At 37.0% G+C, this 19,845-nt stretch overlaps 1 protein-coding gene across 3 annotated transcripts in view; it reads right to left on the reverse strand.

Annotated features, from left to right (window-relative positions):
* PLCB1 (phospholipase C beta 1) overlaps positions 1–19,845 on the reverse strand; it is a 752,445-nt gene that overhangs the window by 229,090 nt on the left and 503,510 nt on the right. For all 3 annotated transcript variants that reach the window (XM_015149373.3, NM_001257867.1, XM_028827440.2), the window contains 3 exon segments: positions 8,747–8,826; positions 6,976–7,029; positions 5,494–5,569 (listed from right to left, as the gene is read on the reverse strand). In XM_015149373.3, the coding sequence (XP_015004859.1) occupies positions 5,494–5,569; positions 6,976–7,029; positions 8,747–8,826 (210 nt within the window).

A 19,845-nucleotide genomic window follows, 5' to 3' on the forward strand; every position in this document is an offset into this window, starting at 1 on the left:
ATAAGTAAGCATCATTGAAAGCTAAAATGAAAGGGTATAGTGGAGACGTTTAGGTAAAAGCTATGGATAATCCCTAATTCCTTGCAGTTTAAACAAGACTGAAATTCACAAAGCTAATTCACATACTTTCTCTTTCTGGATCTCACAACTTGGTGAAGTGAATGGCACGGATTCATTTTTCCTGTTTGTCTAGGAGGAAATCCAAGGTCTAATACTCTAAAGATCCTACCCAACGCTGAAATATTCCTCTGTGAACCCTTCCTGACCACATCAGCTAGACATGACACTACTTTTTCTTTGTGTTCACAGTCTCCCTTTATCTATCTTCGTCATTGCATCCTTCCACAGCTTTTCCTTTATTTTTTATATGTCTTATTTTCTACTGAACTATGAGCTTTTGAGTGACATGACAATCTCTTATTTAATTCCTTTGTGTTCCCAGCATGGTGCCCGGCATATAGTAGATACCTAACCAGTGTTTGCTGGATGAACCCAGGAGATGATATCAGACCTTGGGTCTTCCCTTTTAATCCAGGACTTGGTCCATCACATCAGGCACCCAATACAAAATGCACTGTCAGTGATTACTTCTTGTTGTTTAACCTTTTTGAAGGATGACTTAAGAAGGCTAGTATAATCTAAATTGGTAATCTGAACCAGGCCCATTTATTTTAGAAACTGCAAAGTATTGGCAAACTTGAAAAAATTGAATTGTTTCAATACCATGCTTGTATACAAGGCCTCTCAAGGGAAAAATTTTAACAATCTTGGTGGTAGCACTGGTGGCATTTGCATTTCTAGATTTCATAGACCTGGTAATGTCATATCCAAACGCCAAATTAAAAAATAAAAACCAGATCCCCCCAATATATGCATATGAAAAATACTCAAAATGAGAATAATAATTAGCATTTACAGTATATCAAACATAGTTCTATGAGCTTTACTTGAATAGTTTCATGTAAGCCCATCAACTCTTTGCAGTTGGCATTATTACTGTACTACTTTTATAGATAGGAACACTCAGGTGCTAGGAGGTTACAAAACTTGTCTAAGGTCCTGGGTGAGCAAATGGGTGTGATGAGGTGACAATGACTATATTTTGAATCTGAGTTGCTTAATTCTATACTTTATACTGTAAGCAAGTACACTAAATATTCCTATTAGTTTTGGGATGGTGGTTTGCATTTTCTTCGTTATACATTTCTAGATTTAAAAAATAATTATACGAGAAAAGAGTACTTAAATTTCGGAAAAAAATTCAGAAAAAATGTTATTTTAAAATATATTAATTCATTGAAGCAGACTCTAATGAATAAAGTCCACATATAGACTTGTTTGTCTTGACAAGTTGATGGACAATTTCCCAGTAAATTCAGAAATTCAACATATTGTTAATATTTTTATTCTGAAACCATAAATAAACCATTGAATTAGCCAATTAGCCATGGAATACACGAAATAATTACAAGTAAATCACTCATAATGAACTGATTACTTAATGTGGTTTTAAAGTAGAATTTTGATATTAGTGATATTAAGAATCACAAATACAAAAATGATTGTTTCTGATTTATATTCAGGATGTAAGGCACAGAAGAAAGGCAATATATTACAGTTACACACAGAAGTCATTTTACACATTTTATTCATAGTATTTAGTAAAATTTATACTATTCTTCAAATTTAAAATAATTAATTTATCTTTGTATTACATGTGTGCCCATCAACTACAATAAACTTTGTTATTTGAAACGAATACATGGGTTTATTCCTGATCTTCTTCGTTAAAATGCAACTCCATATGCCAGTGCTATGGCAAGACTACTATACAATTCCAAATGTCACTGAGCTCTTTTCAAGTTAATAAGCCTTAAATCAAGGGAATTTGGTGCAAATAAACTATTTTCAGTTCTCAGAAAGTTTGTGGGTAAAGTGGTAATTTTTTGAATACGGAACAGTTTTCAAGGGTCTCACTGGAAAATATGTTTGGGTTGTTAATAGAAGGACGGCAATTGCTTTGTCTCTCTCTTTGGATTCAGTACTACCTTTTAACAATTAGGGTAACTTCAGGCTAGCAACTGTAATTTCGAAAGAGTAGTACCTTCTAAAGGAACGTGTTATTCTAGTGGATCATGTCGGCCAGGATATAAGTTCAAGTGCCTTATTTATCCCTAACAATGTGCACAAAGATCCTGTTTAAAAAAAAAAAGTCTCAACAGGATATCCACTGTGTTTCTGGTAATATATCTATTTACAGAGCACAATTAAATCTAGTTTAAGTGACTTGGCTACAAAATACGCTCCCATTTATGCAGAACCATCTATGATTCATATAACCCTTTTCTTCCGTGGCTTGTTTAAAATGCCTCTTGTCAATATGACCAACATTTTTTGCTAATTAATGGATATTTTCTAGAGTCATTGTTATGTAGAAATGAAATTTTTATAGATATTTAAAACGGAGTTTTGATTCGTCATAGTCAGTTCACAGAAACATTTATTTCCTAGCTCTGAAACTGTCTTTGGTTTTTAGATTTTTAAAAAGCATTCTAATTTTATAAGTCATTCAAGTAAATTATATTTTACTATGAATTATAATTTTTCAAAGTTTTAGCATAGAGGTTGTTTTTTAAAGTTATCTCCAACTTTAGATAATTGTCATTACATTTAATTTGTTAGAGATAATTTTTTCCAATTTAAACATAACTGCTGTTATTTGAATCTCATTTTCCTTTTAAATTTGTCTGCAATTGACATTGGTCTGGTAGTTTGAACATATAATAAACATAGCAGATTACGCAATGTATATTTATTGACTGAATGGTCAAAATCCAGTTGTTTAGAAAATTACAATTTACGGGGAATTGGTTGATGCATTTAATTTTCTATTCCTTCTTTCCCTTAGCTAGATTCATAAGTTAAATATTTTGATTATTATATTTTACGAGATGTTATCCAGAAAAGGTAAAATCAGAAGTGATTGCAAAGGAAAAAGAATTCTTTGCACGTCTTTGCAAATCCATCTCTCAGGTTTTCTCTTTATGCTTGAATGCAGCAGTCTTTTTCAGTTGCTCAAACCCAATAGGGCAATTATTTCCAGCCTCAGGGATTTGCATGCATTGTTTTCTTTTTCTGGAATGAGCTTCCCTTCTTGCAATAGTAGCTCTCCAGTCTTTCTTTTTATAGCACTTCCCCCAGTTTACAAATGCATTTGTTGGCATGCTTATTGGCTAGTTTCCCCAGAAGACTCTATTGTCCTTGAAACCTTGAGTTTCATTTTCTTCACCACCATATTCTCAATGCCTATGGGCACATAGTAAGTGCTCAAGAAATATTTGTTGAAGTCGGGGACAGGACCTTAACTGTTATATTGTTCCTATGTTCCTACTCCAAAGCATCTAACAAAAAAGCAATAGCAAGCAGACTCAAACATTTTATTTTGCTTTATAAAATGAAGGTGAAAATGTTTTGGGGGAGCCTTTCCACAGCTCTGCTCACTTTTTGCAGCCTTATTAGCTTTTTCCACCTATAGAAGAAAGGTGATAGTGGAGAGGTGCTCTTATTTCGTTCTTGTGACGTACCAAAGTTGTTAATGAACTTTGCTGTTTGGAAAAGTCTTCACAACAATCATTGGCTGATAAATTTAACCATAGCACTCAATACTTTTATAATTCAATCATAAGTCTAAGAATGGCTTTGCAACCTTATTTAGTGCAACTTGAATATTGCTGGCATATTTTGAGGGGCTCAAAAGTTCTTCCTATATGTTATCCTTAGGTAAATGCTGCCTTGTTGCTTAGATACTAAGATAAAAATAATTTGTAATAGAAAGGAGAGCTCCGCATGAGAAAAAAGTTTTATGCAATGGACTTCCAGAAACAATAGTAATAAATCATTTTAGAGCCAGTAACGTAGAAATTAATCAAAATGAAAGCAAATTGTTTCATTTGAGGTGGTTAATGTGCATCATGTACCTTATATGTGTCAGGCATAAAAACAAAAAGCATGTTACATGCTTGTCCTCTCACTTACTTTACCACCGTATGAGCAAAGTAAGTGTTATCCAAACTAGTTAGATCCTGCACCCCTCTCAGTAAAAACTTTCTGAGCACAACTCTGTAGAGTAGGTAGATAAATTTATTTATAAGCACACAGCACCATACTAGTTGTGTACATAGCTTATAAATCTTTAAACATTCTAAAATGCTAAGGTGAGATGAAATCAATATTTCAGATATCTTCCTAAACATAATGGCTTCACACTGACCCAGGGCTGGAAAGCCCCAAAGTAGGGCTTAGCCTGCAAGGGTTCTTGGCTTCACTCAGGAAATAATTCAAGGACAAGCGAGTGGTAGGGTAGAAGAAAATAACCTCACTGAGGCAGCAGTGTTACAGCTCCATGCCTGTTCCCGCAGAGCAGGGCTACTCCATAGGCAGTGTGCTGAGAGTAGCAGCTCAGCCAGTTTTGCAGTTATATTTGTACTGATTTTTAATCACATGTAGATTAAGGGGTGGTTAATACAGAAATTTCTATGATGGGGTGGTAATTTTTGGGTCATGGGGTCATTACTGTGGAAAGGGGTAGTAATTCCTCAGTGTTGCTCTGGCAATGGTAAACTGACATGGGCATATTTTATGGAAAGCTGCTTCTGCTCCCCCGTTTCAGCTGGTCCTTAATTTGGTCCGGTGTCCATACCCCACCACCAGAGTTGAGTCTCGCCTCTTAACTCAACACTATCATTAGCTAATATCTTAAAAAAAACATCAAGAAGCGTTTATTGTGAATAAGTTTGAAACCACATTTCAAATTGTCATCTTGATAATGCTAGCCTTTTTTTGGCTATTTTAGAAATATTACCTTATTAGGTAACTTTTTTATCTACAAAAAGCAATGGTCATTCTAGATTGAAATATTGATTGGAGTTATAGGAGTAAAAAGAGGCCTCGTCAGAGTCTTGACTGTTCCTAGCCTGCTCTATAAACTTTTCTCGGCCTTTGTTCATTACCCAGTTCCAAAGCTGCTTCTACATTTTCAGATATTTGTTATGAGCAGAAACCCCACCTCTTGGTACCAATTTTCAGTCTTACTCTGTTTTCTGATGCATATAGCAGAATACTTGAAACTGTATAATATATAGGAATCAAAATGTATTTCCTACAGTTTCAAAGGCTGGGAAGTCCAAGGTCGAGAGGGTACATCTGGCAAAAGTCTTCTTGCTAGTGGGGACTCTCTACTTTGGCAGAGGTGGCACAGGGAATCAGATGGTGAGAGGGAAAAACATGCTAGCTCAGGTCTGTTTTTCTCTTCTTATAAAGCCACCAGTTCCTCGCCCATGATAATCCATTAATTCATTATCCCATCAATCATGGAGGCTCTTATTTTCCTCTTAAAGGCCCTATTTCTCAAAACTGTCATATTGGAGATTAAGTTTCAACATGAGTTTTGGAAGGGCTGAACATTCAGACTATAGCATAACACAACATGCTCACCCTTGAAGATGGAAGACTACAAGCCTCTAAAGCAGTTTCAACTCGCTTCCGGTCTGCTGAAAACAAGCGATATATGCTGTGAAGTGAACACAACAAAGGAGAGAGGTTTAAGTGGCACATGGATCACAGCACTAATAGATGATCCAACTCAAAATATTCCATTCAGTCAAATCTATTTGTTATTCATATTTAAAGAATGAAAAGATACATTCCTCCATGCATTTGCATCAACCTGTGTGCTTTTTAAAATTAAGGTATCCAGTAAAAAATAAATATTTTAGGACTATGGTGCTGACCCAGTTAAAAAATATTGTATTAAATAATCTCCACTATTAAGCGCTAAAATAAACATCCTTATTTATTCTGTCCCCTTGCTACTACTACCCACTGCCCCAAGGTGTACCTTGCGTTATTAATAAATTTAATTTTTAATTTCTGTTTATTTTTAAATTAATTTCTTTTCTTTTCTTTCTTTTCTTTTTTTTTTTTTTTTTAGAGACAGGGTCTCACATTGTTGCCCGGGCTGGAGTGCAGTGACATGATCCCAGTTTACTGCAGTCTTCACTTCCCATGCTCAAGTGATCCTCCCACCTCAACCTCCCTAGTAGTTAGAACTAAAGGCATGTGCCACCACACCTGGCTAATTTTTTTAAATTTTTGCAAAGATGGAGTCTCACTATGTTGCCTAGGCTGCTCTCAAAATCCTGGCCTTAAGCAATTCTTCTGCCTTGGCCTTCCAAAATGCTGGGATCACAGGCATGAGCCACTGTGCTTGGCTTAATTTGTGTATTCGCAGAAGCTTTCTAGTAGCTTGTAAGTCAAAAGTTAAAGACTTTTGGCTGAATATGACCTAGAGATGGACTTGTTTTCGTTACTAATTTGATTTAAAAATAAAACTTAAGTACTGCACAATTTAATATACTAATTTAGGTTTATGGGTTCCATAAAGACATTAGACAATCTAATACCAGGTGCTCACCAGTCCCACAGGATATATGGTAGAGATGAGCTGTTGTCTCCTTTAGACAAGGTTTGCTCTTTAGTTTTTCCTCTTCCTCCTGACCTGTTTCGTCATTTATATTCCCTGCCTGGCTCCAGTTAGCATCTGAGGTTGCAACCACTGCTTGAGGGCTACAGCCATCTTGGTAGAAAGAGGCACTGAGGTCAGCCAATTTCCACTCCCAGAATAGATCTGAATCTCAGATGGCCTTTTGGTTTTAGCAGCAAGGGTCCCTCCACTTCCTCCACCCACTTCCTGCTTTGGTATTTCTTGAAAATAATGCCAGAGGAAAGGGAAGCCCCGGGGAGATGTCTATGAGGAAAGCAGCTGCACTGACATGAGACATGTGTGAGGGAGGACGGGGCTACCACGCATTTCCACACTCCCACTTAGGCTGCTGGAGAAACAAAACAGAGCCATGGCACGGATTCAGATCTTTGAGGAAAATAAAATGAATAATGAGAAATGCTCACAAAGCTTACTTTTTGAGAGGAATACGCCCTTCTGGAGTGACTTGCAGCTTAAGTTTAGTATAGCTGTTGGAGAAGCAGAAAAACAAGGGTTTGATTTTTTTAAAAAGGCTTTTTTTCTTGAAGAATAACATACACTCAAAAAAGCCCATGCCTTTGTACACTTTGTGACATTTCCACAAACTGCCCAAGTCTCCACAGTTGGCACCCAGATTAAGAAACAGAATGTTGTCACTTTAGCGGCATTCCAGAAGCCCTTCCCAAGGGAACTGTTATCCTGACTACAAATAGCATAGATTACTTTTGCCTGTTTTTGCACCTTACATAAAGGAATCATACTCTTTTGTTTGGCTTCTTTCACTCAATAGTATGTTTCTGAGATCTAACCATATTTTGCTTATTGTTTGCTTATATATTCATTCTCAGAATGAGCACTCTAGGTCACTGTTGATGGATGCATACATTAGGAATTCTACTTCAGGAAGCTGTACACATTAAGGCCCAGCAATCCCAAAGTTAGATGTGCGCAACAAAAATATTCACAATATGTTCACCAAAAGACATGTGCATAGTAGCTATTCATAGGGAGACATCTTTCTGGAATAGACATTTGTAGTAGAGATTGATTAGCCAACTAGCAATAACGTGCTGTGTTTCAGATAAAACATGTTATGTACCTCTGTGTCCCCTTTAACTAACATTGCATGGAAGAACAAATGTTCTAGAAACATTGCCTGGAAAACATATTCTAGAAGAAGGATGATAAAATCAAAGACAAGGTAAAAAGAAACAGGAAGAAAGGAAGGGAAGAGGTGGAGGCATGAAGGAAGAGTCCTTAAGGTAACAAACTCAGGAGAGGAGGCAATCCCATAAAAAAGCCCTTAAATGAAGACCTGAGATATTGACTAAAAGCAAAAGGAATTCATAGAAGAGTAAAAAAAAAAAAAAAAAGAATGTGGCTGAGGTATTATGTCTGGAATGATGGGTATGTCTTACATAAGAAGAGGGAAGACAACTCTGTTAAACAAAATAGAGGACCACCTATTAATGTTTCCACTTGTGGTTTTGATTTAAAGACTTCCTAACCTCCTGACCAGCCACAGCTTCCAAAATGAACACAACCAGCTTTCCTTGCTGCTCATCTTGCCTAAGTCATTATTTTCCTTGGTCAAAGAAGCTTTAGAAAGGCTGTGGCAATTCCAGAGTGATCTGGCAATTTGTTTTGCTTTTCTTTCCTTATTTTCCTTCTTCTCTTTCCTTTAGATCCTTTCTATTTTCTTACTAACACTTGCTGGGATCATCTACATGGAATGGAATCAGGACATCAGCCTATTGATTTAAGTAGTCAGGAAAGGTATTGTAGCATCTATCAGAGATCTATAACTCTAGAGAAATGAGGAACATCTGCTGTTCCTCAGATTAATAATTGAGAGGACACACGCAGATGTAGAAGCAGAGGATTATCCGATATTAATAATTTTTAGTTCTGAGCACAGCTGCCAGGATTTGGAAGTGTCTCTTTGTTGTGTGTCAAAAGCACTGACATTCATGCGAGTTCAGCCCAGGTGTAACACGGATGTGCAGCTTGGAGGAAAGAGCAATCTTTCTTGGAAGTCTTCCAGTTCTGAACCAGGGAGGTATCAGTTCTCTAACAAATCCCAAAGGAAAATTTATGTTCATCAGTGTGAGAAGTCAGTGTGGCATAAACAGAAGACTCACAAAGGAGAAAGGAAACTGACTCAGAAGAAGCAACGCCCTTAGCAATAAAATTAGAGTGACTTACGCTTTTTCCAGAAATGCATCCCTGGACATGTTTTGGGCCAGCAGGTTTGTTGCCAAACTGAAAACCTCATTTGTCCATTCCTGAAAAATGTAAATCACACTTGCATTAGCTTAAATACTGCACAGTCATTAGACACATGCTTTTAGCTTGGCTTCCAGGAAGACACATTAGTTCAATGTGTATGCCAAAGGTTTTTTGTTTTGTTTTGTTTTATTATCCCTTTTTTGGGTAAAAATGACATAAGTAAATTCAAGTCCCTGAGGGACTACTCTTTTCCTAAGGAGATGTTCTTTGTACACAAAGATTTTTTCTGCTTTTTAAAATTTGTATAAATAGAAAATTGCTATGTTTCCCTTCAATAACTAAACACTTTTTACTATTTCCTTGAATTACAAACAGATAAAGAGTCATTAAAAAGTTTAACATTCTGGATATTAGCCCTTTGTCAGATGAGTAGATTGCAAAAATTTTCTCCCATTCTGTAGGTTGCCTGTTCACTCTGATGGTAGTTTCTTTTGCTGTGCAGAAGCTCTTTAGTTTAATTAGATCCCATTTGTCAATTTTGGCTTTTGCTGCTGTTGCTTTTGGTGTTTTAGACATGAAGTCTTTGCCCATGCCTATGTCCTGAATGGTACTACCTAGGTTTTCCTCTAGGATTTTTATGGTATTAGGTCTAACATTTAAGTCTCTAATCCATCTTGAATTAATTTTCATATAAGGAGTAAGGAAAGGATCCAGTTTCAGCTTTCTACTTATGGCTAGCCAATTTTCCCAGCACCATTTATTAAATAGGGAATCCTTTCCCCATTTCTTGTTTCTCTCAGGTTTGTCAAAGATCAGATGGCTGTAGATGTGTGGTATTATTTCTGAGGACTCTGTTCTGTTCCATTGGTCTATATCTCTGTTTTGGTACCAGTACCATGCTGTTTTGGTTACTGTAGCCTTGTAGTATAGTTTGAAGTCAGGTAGCGTGATGCCTCCAGCTTTGTTCTTTTGACTAAGGATTGTCTTGGAGATGCGGGCTCTTTTTTGGTTCCATATGAACTTTAAAGCAGTTTTTTCCAATTCTGTGAAGAAAGTCATTGGTAGCTTGATGGGGATGGCATTGAATCTATAAATTACCTTGGGCAGTATGGCCATTTTCACTATATTGATTCTTCCTATCCATGAGCATGGTATGTTCTTCCATTTGTTTGTGTCCTCTTTTATTTCACTGAGCAGTGGTTTGTAGTTCTCCTTGAAGAGGTCCTTTACATCCCTTGTAAGTTGGATTCCTAGATATTTTATTCTCTTTGAAGCAATTGTGAATGGGAGTTCATTCCTGATTTGGCTCTCTGTTTGTCTGTTACTGGTGTATAAGAATGCTTGTGATTTTTGCACATTAATTTTATATCCTGAGACTTTGCTGAAGTTGCTTATCAGCTTAAGGAGATTTTGGGCTGAGACAATGGGGTTTTCTAAATATACAATCATGTCATCTGCAAACAGGGACAATTTGACTTCTTCTTTTCCTAACTGAATACACTTGATTTCTTTCTCTTGCCTAATTGCCCTAGCCAGAACTTCCAACACTATGTTGAATAGGAGTGGTGAGAGAGGGCATCCCTGTCTTGTGCCAGTTTTCAAAGGGAATTTTTCCAGTTTTTGCCCATTCAGTATGATATTGGCTGTGGGTTTGTCATAAATAGCTCTTATTATTTTGAGGTACGTTCCATCAATACCGAATTTATTGAGCGTTTTTAGCATGAAGGGCTGTTGAATTTTCCAGAACCTACAAAGAACTCAAACAAATTTACAAGAAAAAAACAAACAACCCCATCAAAAAGTGGGCAAAGGATATGAACAGACATTTCTCAAAAGAAGACATTCATACAGCCAACAGACACATGAAAAAATGCTCATCATCACTGGCCATCAGAGAAATGCAAATCAAAACCACAATGAGATACCATCTCACACCAGTTAGAGTGGCGATCATTAAAAAGTCAGGAAACAACAGGTGCTGGAGAGGATGTGGAGAAATAGGAACACTTTTACACTGTTGGTGGGATTGTAAACTAGTTCAACCATTATGGAAAACAGTATGGCGATTCCTCAAGGATCTAGAACTAGATGTACCATATGACCCAGCCATCCCATTACTGGGTATATACCCAAAGGATTATAAATTATGCTGCTATAAAGACACATGCACACGTATGTTTATTGCAGCATTATTCACAATAGCAAAGACTTGGAATCAACCCAAATGTCCATCAGTGACAGATTGGATTAAGAAAATGTGGCACATATACACCATGGAATACTATGCAGCCATAAAAAAGGATGAGTTTGTGTCCTTTGTAGGGACATGGATGCAGCTGGAAACCATCATTCTTAGCAAACTATCACAAGAACAGAAAACCAAACACCGCATGTTCTCACTCATAGGTGGGAACTGAACAATGAGACGACTTGGACTCAGGAAGGGGAACATCACACACCGGGGCCTATCATGGGGAGGGGGGCGGGGGGAGGGATTCCATTGGGAGTTATACCTGATGTAAATGACGAGTTGATGGGTGCAGCACAGCAACATGGCACAAGTATACATATGTAGCAAACCTGCATGTTATGCACATGTACCCTACAACTTAAAGTATAATAATAATAAATAAATTTAAAAAAAAAGAAAAAAGTTTAACATATGACCAAATATGTTTCCAACAGAACATGCAAACGTAATCTTCCTGCTCTACTATTCATGCCAAAGCAGCTATACCTGATATCTTTAACTGTTAACTACAGTTCTAGAAATTCTCTATAACAGTCAATCACAATGCCACACAATATGCAGTATTCTCCCTTCTCCCAACACTGTCAATGTCTCACTACTCTCCTAATCTTAATCCCTACCTCATACCACAAAGCAATGATCTCACTAGGCTTCCAAGATAATGGAAAAGAGCAAGTCTACAAACAAATATAGAAGTTCCATTCTGGGTGATTATTTGGAACACGCAACACATTCTGGGCCCAAACCCCTAGAAAATTCTCCAAGAGAAGATGACACAAGAGCTAGGTCATCATCTGATATTGTTGTAGTTAACTCGGCTCCCTCTTCAATGAAATAATGTCTTTTAGTTTGATTGCTTTGACACCTGTTTTTTTGTTATTTCTACTTTTGTTTGATTTGTCTTTTGTTTTTTGCTTCCTGACTTAAGGCACTGATAATATGCTGTCACATAATACAGTAACATTCGAGATGGAACTGGAGGAGCAGGGAACATAGAGTGATCGGGAAGAAAAGAGGGAATCCTGAGCAGAGAAAACTGGGAAAAGAACCAGAGGTGAGCTAACATGGCAGGAGTTAGAGCAAACAAAAAGTAGTCTAATAGGAATTAGAAAAGAGAGAGGGGGTAGCAACAACAAAGTAGAGTTGTGGTCAGAGGATAAAGAGCATTTAAGTGTTTGGAGATAAATTGGTAAAAAAATGTGATACCGGGGCTAGGCTGCATATCAGACAGATTATCTGGCAGCCAGGTCAAGGATGGATTTGAGGCTGAGAATCCAAAGAAAAGTAACTCAGGTAGGAAGCTGTAACAGTCCAGTAGTCCAGGTGAGAAATACTGAGACTTTGAACTCTGTGTGTTGGCAGAGGACTTAAAAAGACAGTACAGAATAGCTGCAAGACAGAAGCAAAATTATTGCTCGCCAAGCTTTATGCAGACACAGAAGAGCATTTCACAATAACTATCTAACAAATTAAAAATCAATTTTCCTGAAAATAGATAATTTTAAACTAAGAATAATAACTACTGGTTTCAAAAATGTGTTTCTGGTGTAATATTTTGTAGGCTCATGGCCAAGCTTTAGACACTTCTAGCTCCCTGCCAACTTTCTGCATGGGTAAAAGTATCTATAATTGAGAGCAACATATAGTTTTGTATGTTTACCAGGGGCTAGTTTCACACCAGAAATAGGTACAGCATTAGAAAGAGTTGGGGAGATTTAACTACATAGAGTAGTTTCATTGCCCTAAAAATTATCTGTGTTTCACTGTTTATCTTGTCCTCTATTGAATTAATATTTAAAAGTTCCTGGGATATATAATAATTTAAAACAAGATATTTTAATATTGGTGAGACATGTAAAGGTCCTAACTATGTTTTAGTGTTTTATGTTTATTTTTTATTTATTGGCAAACTCCTATTGCTGTCATTGATAATGGTGTCATTCTGATTACCTCTACTCATAAGGGGGTGGTGGTGTGTGACGTGCGTAAGGAGGAACATTGTGTGACTCAGCCAGCGTTGCCTCACCTGGCTGAATACATTTCTCTCACTACTGGCATGCATTAGAATTCATCCTGCTGAGCATTTGTCTTAGTGACGCAGTGAAGAATCTTTTCATGGTGAAAGATGGCACATGAGCTGGAAAGCCTTTTGTTAAAATCAGAAAGGACTATCTGATAACTCACTGCACTTATCATACTATACTGAACATCTAGAATTTTGGAAAAAATTCTGGTACAGTTTTTCTGTGTTAGGTAGCAGTGAAGATCTTACATCATGGTCAAAGTGTTCTTGTTTTTATCTTATACTCAAAAAGAAATGATTGCCAATCATACATAATTATGAAAATACCCCAAATAAACCAAAAGCTAGGAAACATATTAGGACTCAATATTGTCATGATTAGGACAACTAGCATAATAACATTGCTCAAATCAAGGAAAGGTGCATAATTATTTTCAGATAATGTTATTCAAATATCTTTAGGCTACAGTTGACAAAAGCACTACTCTAACTTAAGAAATAGGAGAAAGTATTAAGGGCACTGTGTCGTTGCCTGTAATTGAAGGAAAAACTAGATAAACTGCAGTCAAAGAATGCATTTATAATACACGATCATCAGGAATTTGGAGATTGAATGCACACGGGCTTTCTTCATTGCCATTACGCTGCTCTCTTCCTGAGGGCATTTTTCTTTTCCCTACTGACGGGTTCTTCCCCTGGGCCACCAACTTCACCAAGAGTTGTCACATATGATGTCTTTCACCACCAGAGAAGGTCTGGCTAATTCCTTCATTTTCAATAACAAGAATGCTGGGAAAGGTCTGTTTGGTCTACCTCTTGAACAATCAATCAGGTAAGAACCTAGCATTGTCCATGACAACAGAGTAATTGGATCTGGGAAAGAAGCAGTGACCAGAAGAGGGGAGAGTATAGCAAACATGGCATACGCCCATTACGTAGGAGCCCTGTGGGAAAGCAGACAGAAGGAAAGGGTGTGTGTTGTTTCATAACTTACGTGGGATCTCATAGTTCTGCCTCGCATTCTTTTTATAAAATTGGTAATAGATTCATAATCACTGAGTTGACTGCATAAATGAATGTGTAAATGAAAGCAACTGACTTCCATGCTTTATAATTTATGTCTTTTAAAATTAGTTTTTATATCTCCTCTATTGTTATAAGTTTCAATAACCATTTTTGGCTAGAGGGCTTGTGATACTGGCTTTATGCATTTCTGTTGTAACATGAACTATATTGGAATAGTTGGCAAACATTAGGAGTCCTAGATATAACATGGGACTAGCAAGTTCTCTGATTAATAAAGTACAGAAGCTTTTGTGTAAGGGTTTGGGCATCTATGTTGGCTAGGTAGACATACTTATGCTTTGGTTGATGTTTTGGGCTGTATTCTGAAGAACTGTTGCTCAAGCATCTTTTTTTCAGATAAGTGAAGCACTGTTGTGCTAAATGGTATCCTGATCGTCTAAGGAAGAGTCCAGGCTGTCAGTTCTAGCATGTCCTAGTCCTCTTGACATTCCTCTGCCAAATGGGAAAAGTTTAACGTGGCGAAATAAAATGAAAATGAACTTAAAGCGAATTCTTCAACAGGAAAAATTAAAACTCCCCCAAAGAGCAACGTCCATGGCACAGAGTAGAAGAACGGAGAGATATTTGTTTCTGTTGAAGTTTTTCACAATGAGACGATTACAGTTGTATCACCGGGAGTCTCAGGTGTATTCTTAGCATCCACTGGGGAGACCTCCTCCCTTCCCTCCTGCTAGTTTCCTGAGTCATTGTTCATTTGTACAACTGAGAAAATGCTAATTGTGTGCTCATATACGGAACCCCCAAAGTTTCATTTCTGTGGATTTCATGTCAATCCACCACATTCCTGAAAAGATTCTTCCAACAGTCTCATGTCACTCTTATGAAAACACTTGCTATTATGCCTTTGAATCCTAGCAGCCTCAGTGTTAATTATTACCTTGGTTGTATCTGCCTCAGTGCTGTGTACCATAGACAATAAATGTAAATAGGGTCTTTAATAATAATTGATATTGTTGTTCACTACAGAAATAATTCCATTTGAAAAGATCACATAAAAAAGGATTTTTTAAAAAAAAAAAACACTGCTAATTTCCTTAGTAAGATGTATGTGAAACAGAAAAAGGGGAGCAATCGCAATTTCTTGGCCATTAAGCATGCTGCTTATCTGCTTATTATGAAATCAGTTTGACAAAATTAAAACTGCATTACTTGAAAACTGATTAGTGAACTAGGCACAGGTAGTTCCTCATTAACTTATAATTTAATGACAGAACTCTGCTGAAATACAATTTTCTCATTTGGAAATAAATTTGTTTTAAATTACCTTAATCATACCTTACAACTTTATTTTAAACCTTGTTGCAAGCTAGATTCTTCTCTTCAAATGAAGAGGGTATTTGACCTTCGGTAACTCAATCCTGTTAGTTCTTCCTCTGCTATGAGAATGATTCTTTGCCTTTGGCCTTGATTGTTCCATCTTTGATCATTCTCGCTGCCTGTGAAGGCCATGGAATAGTGACTCTTAAACACAGTTTTTTTTTTTTCTTGTCTTCTAATTTAAAAGTAAAATATTGATATCAGTTTATTTAATGGCTCTTCCTGACTTTCATATTGCAGATCCTTTTTCTAGCTTATTATGAATATAATTTATTGGATTTCAGAACACCATTCTACTATTTTCTAGCTGGGACCTTCTGCTAAATGCTATCTAATATATATCTTATCCGTCTTTCCTAACAGAGACCCAACAGTACTCACGCCAACAATATGTCCAACTGAAAAAATATATCCATTTTCCAATGTCCTTAGCAGCTGGATGACCACCATGTGCCACATGGCAAATCACACGTAAGCAGGTGCCTGCTGGAGGGTTCTGGGAAAATGTGTTTCCTGATATAGGTGCTCTTTTTCTTTTACTGTAGGGAACGTAAATGGAATAGAGCCACAGAGTCATCTCGATCTATGAGAAAAAGGCCACGAGAATCACAGGGCCCTCACTCAGCCTTGTTATCCCTGAGCTCCTGAATCAGTGCCAGAGACCACCTGTGGAGTCCTAAGATAAGTAAGCAACATTGAGGAAAGCGCCCTAGGTTGGGGAGAACAATCTGAGATGGCTAATCACAGACAAGCCGCTGGCACAACATTCTGTTCCCAAATATCTCCTTCAGCACGTACTCCCAGTAACTCCAGCAGCATGACCTCATTCTGCACATAGCCCCTCCATCATGACCCTATGAAACTTCCCTTCAATCCCTGCCTCTTTGCAGACAGCTCCTTCTCTGCTGTGCTGTCCATTGCACCTTTGCAACATATCTTCATACTTTCTCTAATAAATCTGCCTTTCTTTACCTATTACTGTCTTGGTAAATTCTCTTACCACCCACAATGCCCACCCCAGCCAGTGGCACCCATGACAGGCTTCCGGCTACATGAGAAAAAAAAGAAAAGAAAAGCAAAACCGAACAAAACACAAATTAAAAATCCTTAATTTGTCTCAGCTATTGTTTGATTTGGTTTTCTGTTAGTCCAGGCCAAATGCAAGTCCTGAGTGACAGAATCATGTTGGACAAGTCTTTTAAAATTTGTCCTCCAATATTCATATGTCTTATAAAATGGAGGTAATAATAGAACTTATTTCATAGGACTTTTGGGAGAATTGGGGTAATTCATGTTAGACCAGTGACAGGTGTAACATATGCTTGTTAAATGATAGTAACCTAAAAAACTATTATTTATCAATGAAACAGAGACAGAGTTTCTTAAAAGTTGTTCAGAGGGGTTGGAAAGGCAATGATCACTTCTATGTCCTAGTTCTGTTTCTTAACAACTATTTTCAGCATTTCTGTTCTTAAATTTCTGGGGTTTACTTACATATTTCTATTTATATATATATATATATATATATATAAATATATATATATGTGTGTGATGCTTTTTTCATGTGTGTGTGTGTGTGTGTGCACGCGTGTAATGCTTTTTCTTGACTGATTTTAGAATTCGACTATAATATCCTGCTCTGATTGAGGAGGCTTTAAATCTTTGACTCCATCTCTCACCTGCCCTTTCTCCTTGCTTGTGTTAGAGTTCTATCACTCATGCCCGTTCCTCCCTGTCACCTCTAAACACTCAAGCAACATACTCAAACTCTCTTGATCCATTCATTAAAAATAGTATCCCTTGGCTCCTCTGTGACAGGAGGACACTTACCTGCCATTCCTTTTACTTCCAACTCTTGTTAGCTTAAACTCACTTTTAAATTGTCAGTTTTTATCTTTGTTCAGCATTCATAATTACGACTTTATTTGCATATAAATTGATTCTGAAAGTTTAAAACAAGTCCAATAAAAATTTACATGAGTATGAAATTGCAACTCTAGTTTTCTGCTGGGCCATATATTAGAATATATCAGATTATTTGTTTTAGTTCTAACACCGTAACCCACATGGCTCTCCAAAGGGACATTCCTAATAACAAGTATATATGGATCTTTTTAAGTTCTTTCTTCAGTTGTTGAAACTCTTACATGTTTTAGCATGGTTGATATTTGGATAATACATTTCTGGTACATTTATCCCCACCCCTCTACCTTAACTTTCTTTTGGAGAGAAAAAAAATTAAGTCTTTTTCATTTATCTGTCATCTTCTAGTTTCCTACTGATTACCTGAACCTACTCCATTCCTATACTTGCTATTTAGACTTTAAGACCAGTACTTTTGTTTAGCTCTCAGATGTTTTCTTGTAATATCTTCCTTAATTTCCCTCTTCTGGTTTCTCCTTTTCATTGGCTGATTATGCCTGTAAATACTTGTTGAATGAATGAAAATTATAATACAGTCGTTAGGAAAATTATTAGCATGGTATTTTCAAAAAGTGTTTTTAATTCGTAGTGCCAGCTTATTCATTGGGCATTATTTGGCTTAACTACTAAAGATGGCAACCAATATCAAGGTGAAAGGTGAAACAGATCAACCTGCCTCTCTCAAAGTATGTCAATATTCCCCTGCCATCCCCAATATTTTATATGTGGAGGTAGAAATTTAATCAAGGAAGCCAGATTTTCTTAGAACTCTTCTTCCTTCCAAAAAGTTATGGTGATTTTTTTTTTTTGTGGTACCTGTGTTCCTGCTTCCACGCTAGGCGCACAGGTAATGCAATCAGGGCTTACTTAGCTGCCAGGCATCAGAAGCCAGGCAGACAGAGGTACACGGAAGAGTAGCTTGTCTCTGTGCAATGGAGTGGATGGAAGGAAAGAAGAGATACTATTGCTGATGCAGATTTCTGTTTTCTTTTTCTGGGGAGAGGTGGGTTTGTACTAACAGTAGCACACAGTCTGAAATCACAATCATTTCTATGACTCAGGGTTGACATTTTCCCTTCAGTTTGACGTTAATTGCTTTTATGTGGGCACCACTGAACACTGTCTGGATCCAAAAAAGCTCTTGCTTAGCAAATGCAGAAAAGACACCCAGGAGACAGAAGGCAGGGGTGCTTTCTTCCACAATCACCAGAATAGCAATTGCTGCTGCTTCTGTGAGTGTAAGGGAGAGACTGAAATCCAGTTGCCTTTTTTTTTTTTTAAATAAAAATCTTTTCAATATGAATGTCTTTCTTTTGACTTATGAGCTTTTAAACAAACGTTCCAGATAGACGATGTTTTCACAATACAAAAGTTTAAGTTGTTCATCCTTCATTTGCCTGACACATATCCAAAAAGTGTAGAATGTAGAGTAAATCTCATTCTCCAGCAAAGGACACCTACCACTATAAAATTCCAAGACTAATAGTGCAATGAACTGACATAGTAAGAACTTTGTCCTTTTTATGATTGGGTGGAGGAATAGCCTAAGACGACACAGGCATTTTTTTTTAAATATAATAAGGTCAGGAATAGCAGGTAATGATGATCTCACAAAACACAATAACTTGTGGATCTAACTTTTCATGTTTGTAAACAGTGATCTTTTTGGCACATGTATTCTACCTGCAAGGAAGTCATGCACAGTTTTCCATTATGTCCCAAAACAAATTGCTGAACACAATTTATGGCATCATCTTTTCTTTTCTTAACGATTTTTCATCATTTAAAGTCAAACTTACAGCTACTGCTGCTTACTCATCATAAATTGGTTTGAAATTCAAAATAGAAACGAGATAAAGTGTACATTTTGTACAGAATATACGCAAGTGTTTGAAAACTCTTACCTCAATGCATATGCTCCCAGAATAAAAAAAAATATAAGAATCTCACGTCTCTTGAGGTCACTTTTAAATAGCTAATACTATTATTTTAGAGCAATTCTAAGAAAATTCCTGAAGTTTTTGATGAATGGCCTGGAGGTGGCCTTAGCAGACCCCTTCACTTGCCCCTCTTTCTTTTCTATTTCCTAACTTCATTTCATAGACTATAATGTCTTTTGCTTAAAAGAAATTCCCCTCTCTGTGACATCTTCTCTCATTTCCTTGGCCTGAAAGGTGTCAACTATTTGGTAAATAGAAGTTATTTTCATTTGCTTAAGAAAGTGTGGAGCAACTTCTGGGTAAGGAAGTGACAGTCACAGTAACTCTGAGTGGTAATAAGGTTAGCTTTGGGAAAAAAAAGATTAGGAAAATGGAAGCCATCATAATGAATGGCACCTGGGTCCTCCTACTGAGAATCCTGACAAGCTGGAGAGAGAATTATTCTGGGAAAAGCCTGGAGCAACCAATTTGCTAGGGGGCCTTAATTTCTCCCAACTCTAAATGAAAAGATTGGAGCACATGATGTTAAAAGCCA

This window comes from Macaca mulatta, chromosome 10 (assembly GCF_049350105.2).
Source record: "Macaca mulatta isolate MMU2019108-1 chromosome 10, T2T-MMU8v2.0, whole genome shotgun sequence".
NCBI lineage: Eukaryota > Metazoa > Chordata > Mammalia > Primates > Cercopithecidae > Macaca > Macaca mulatta.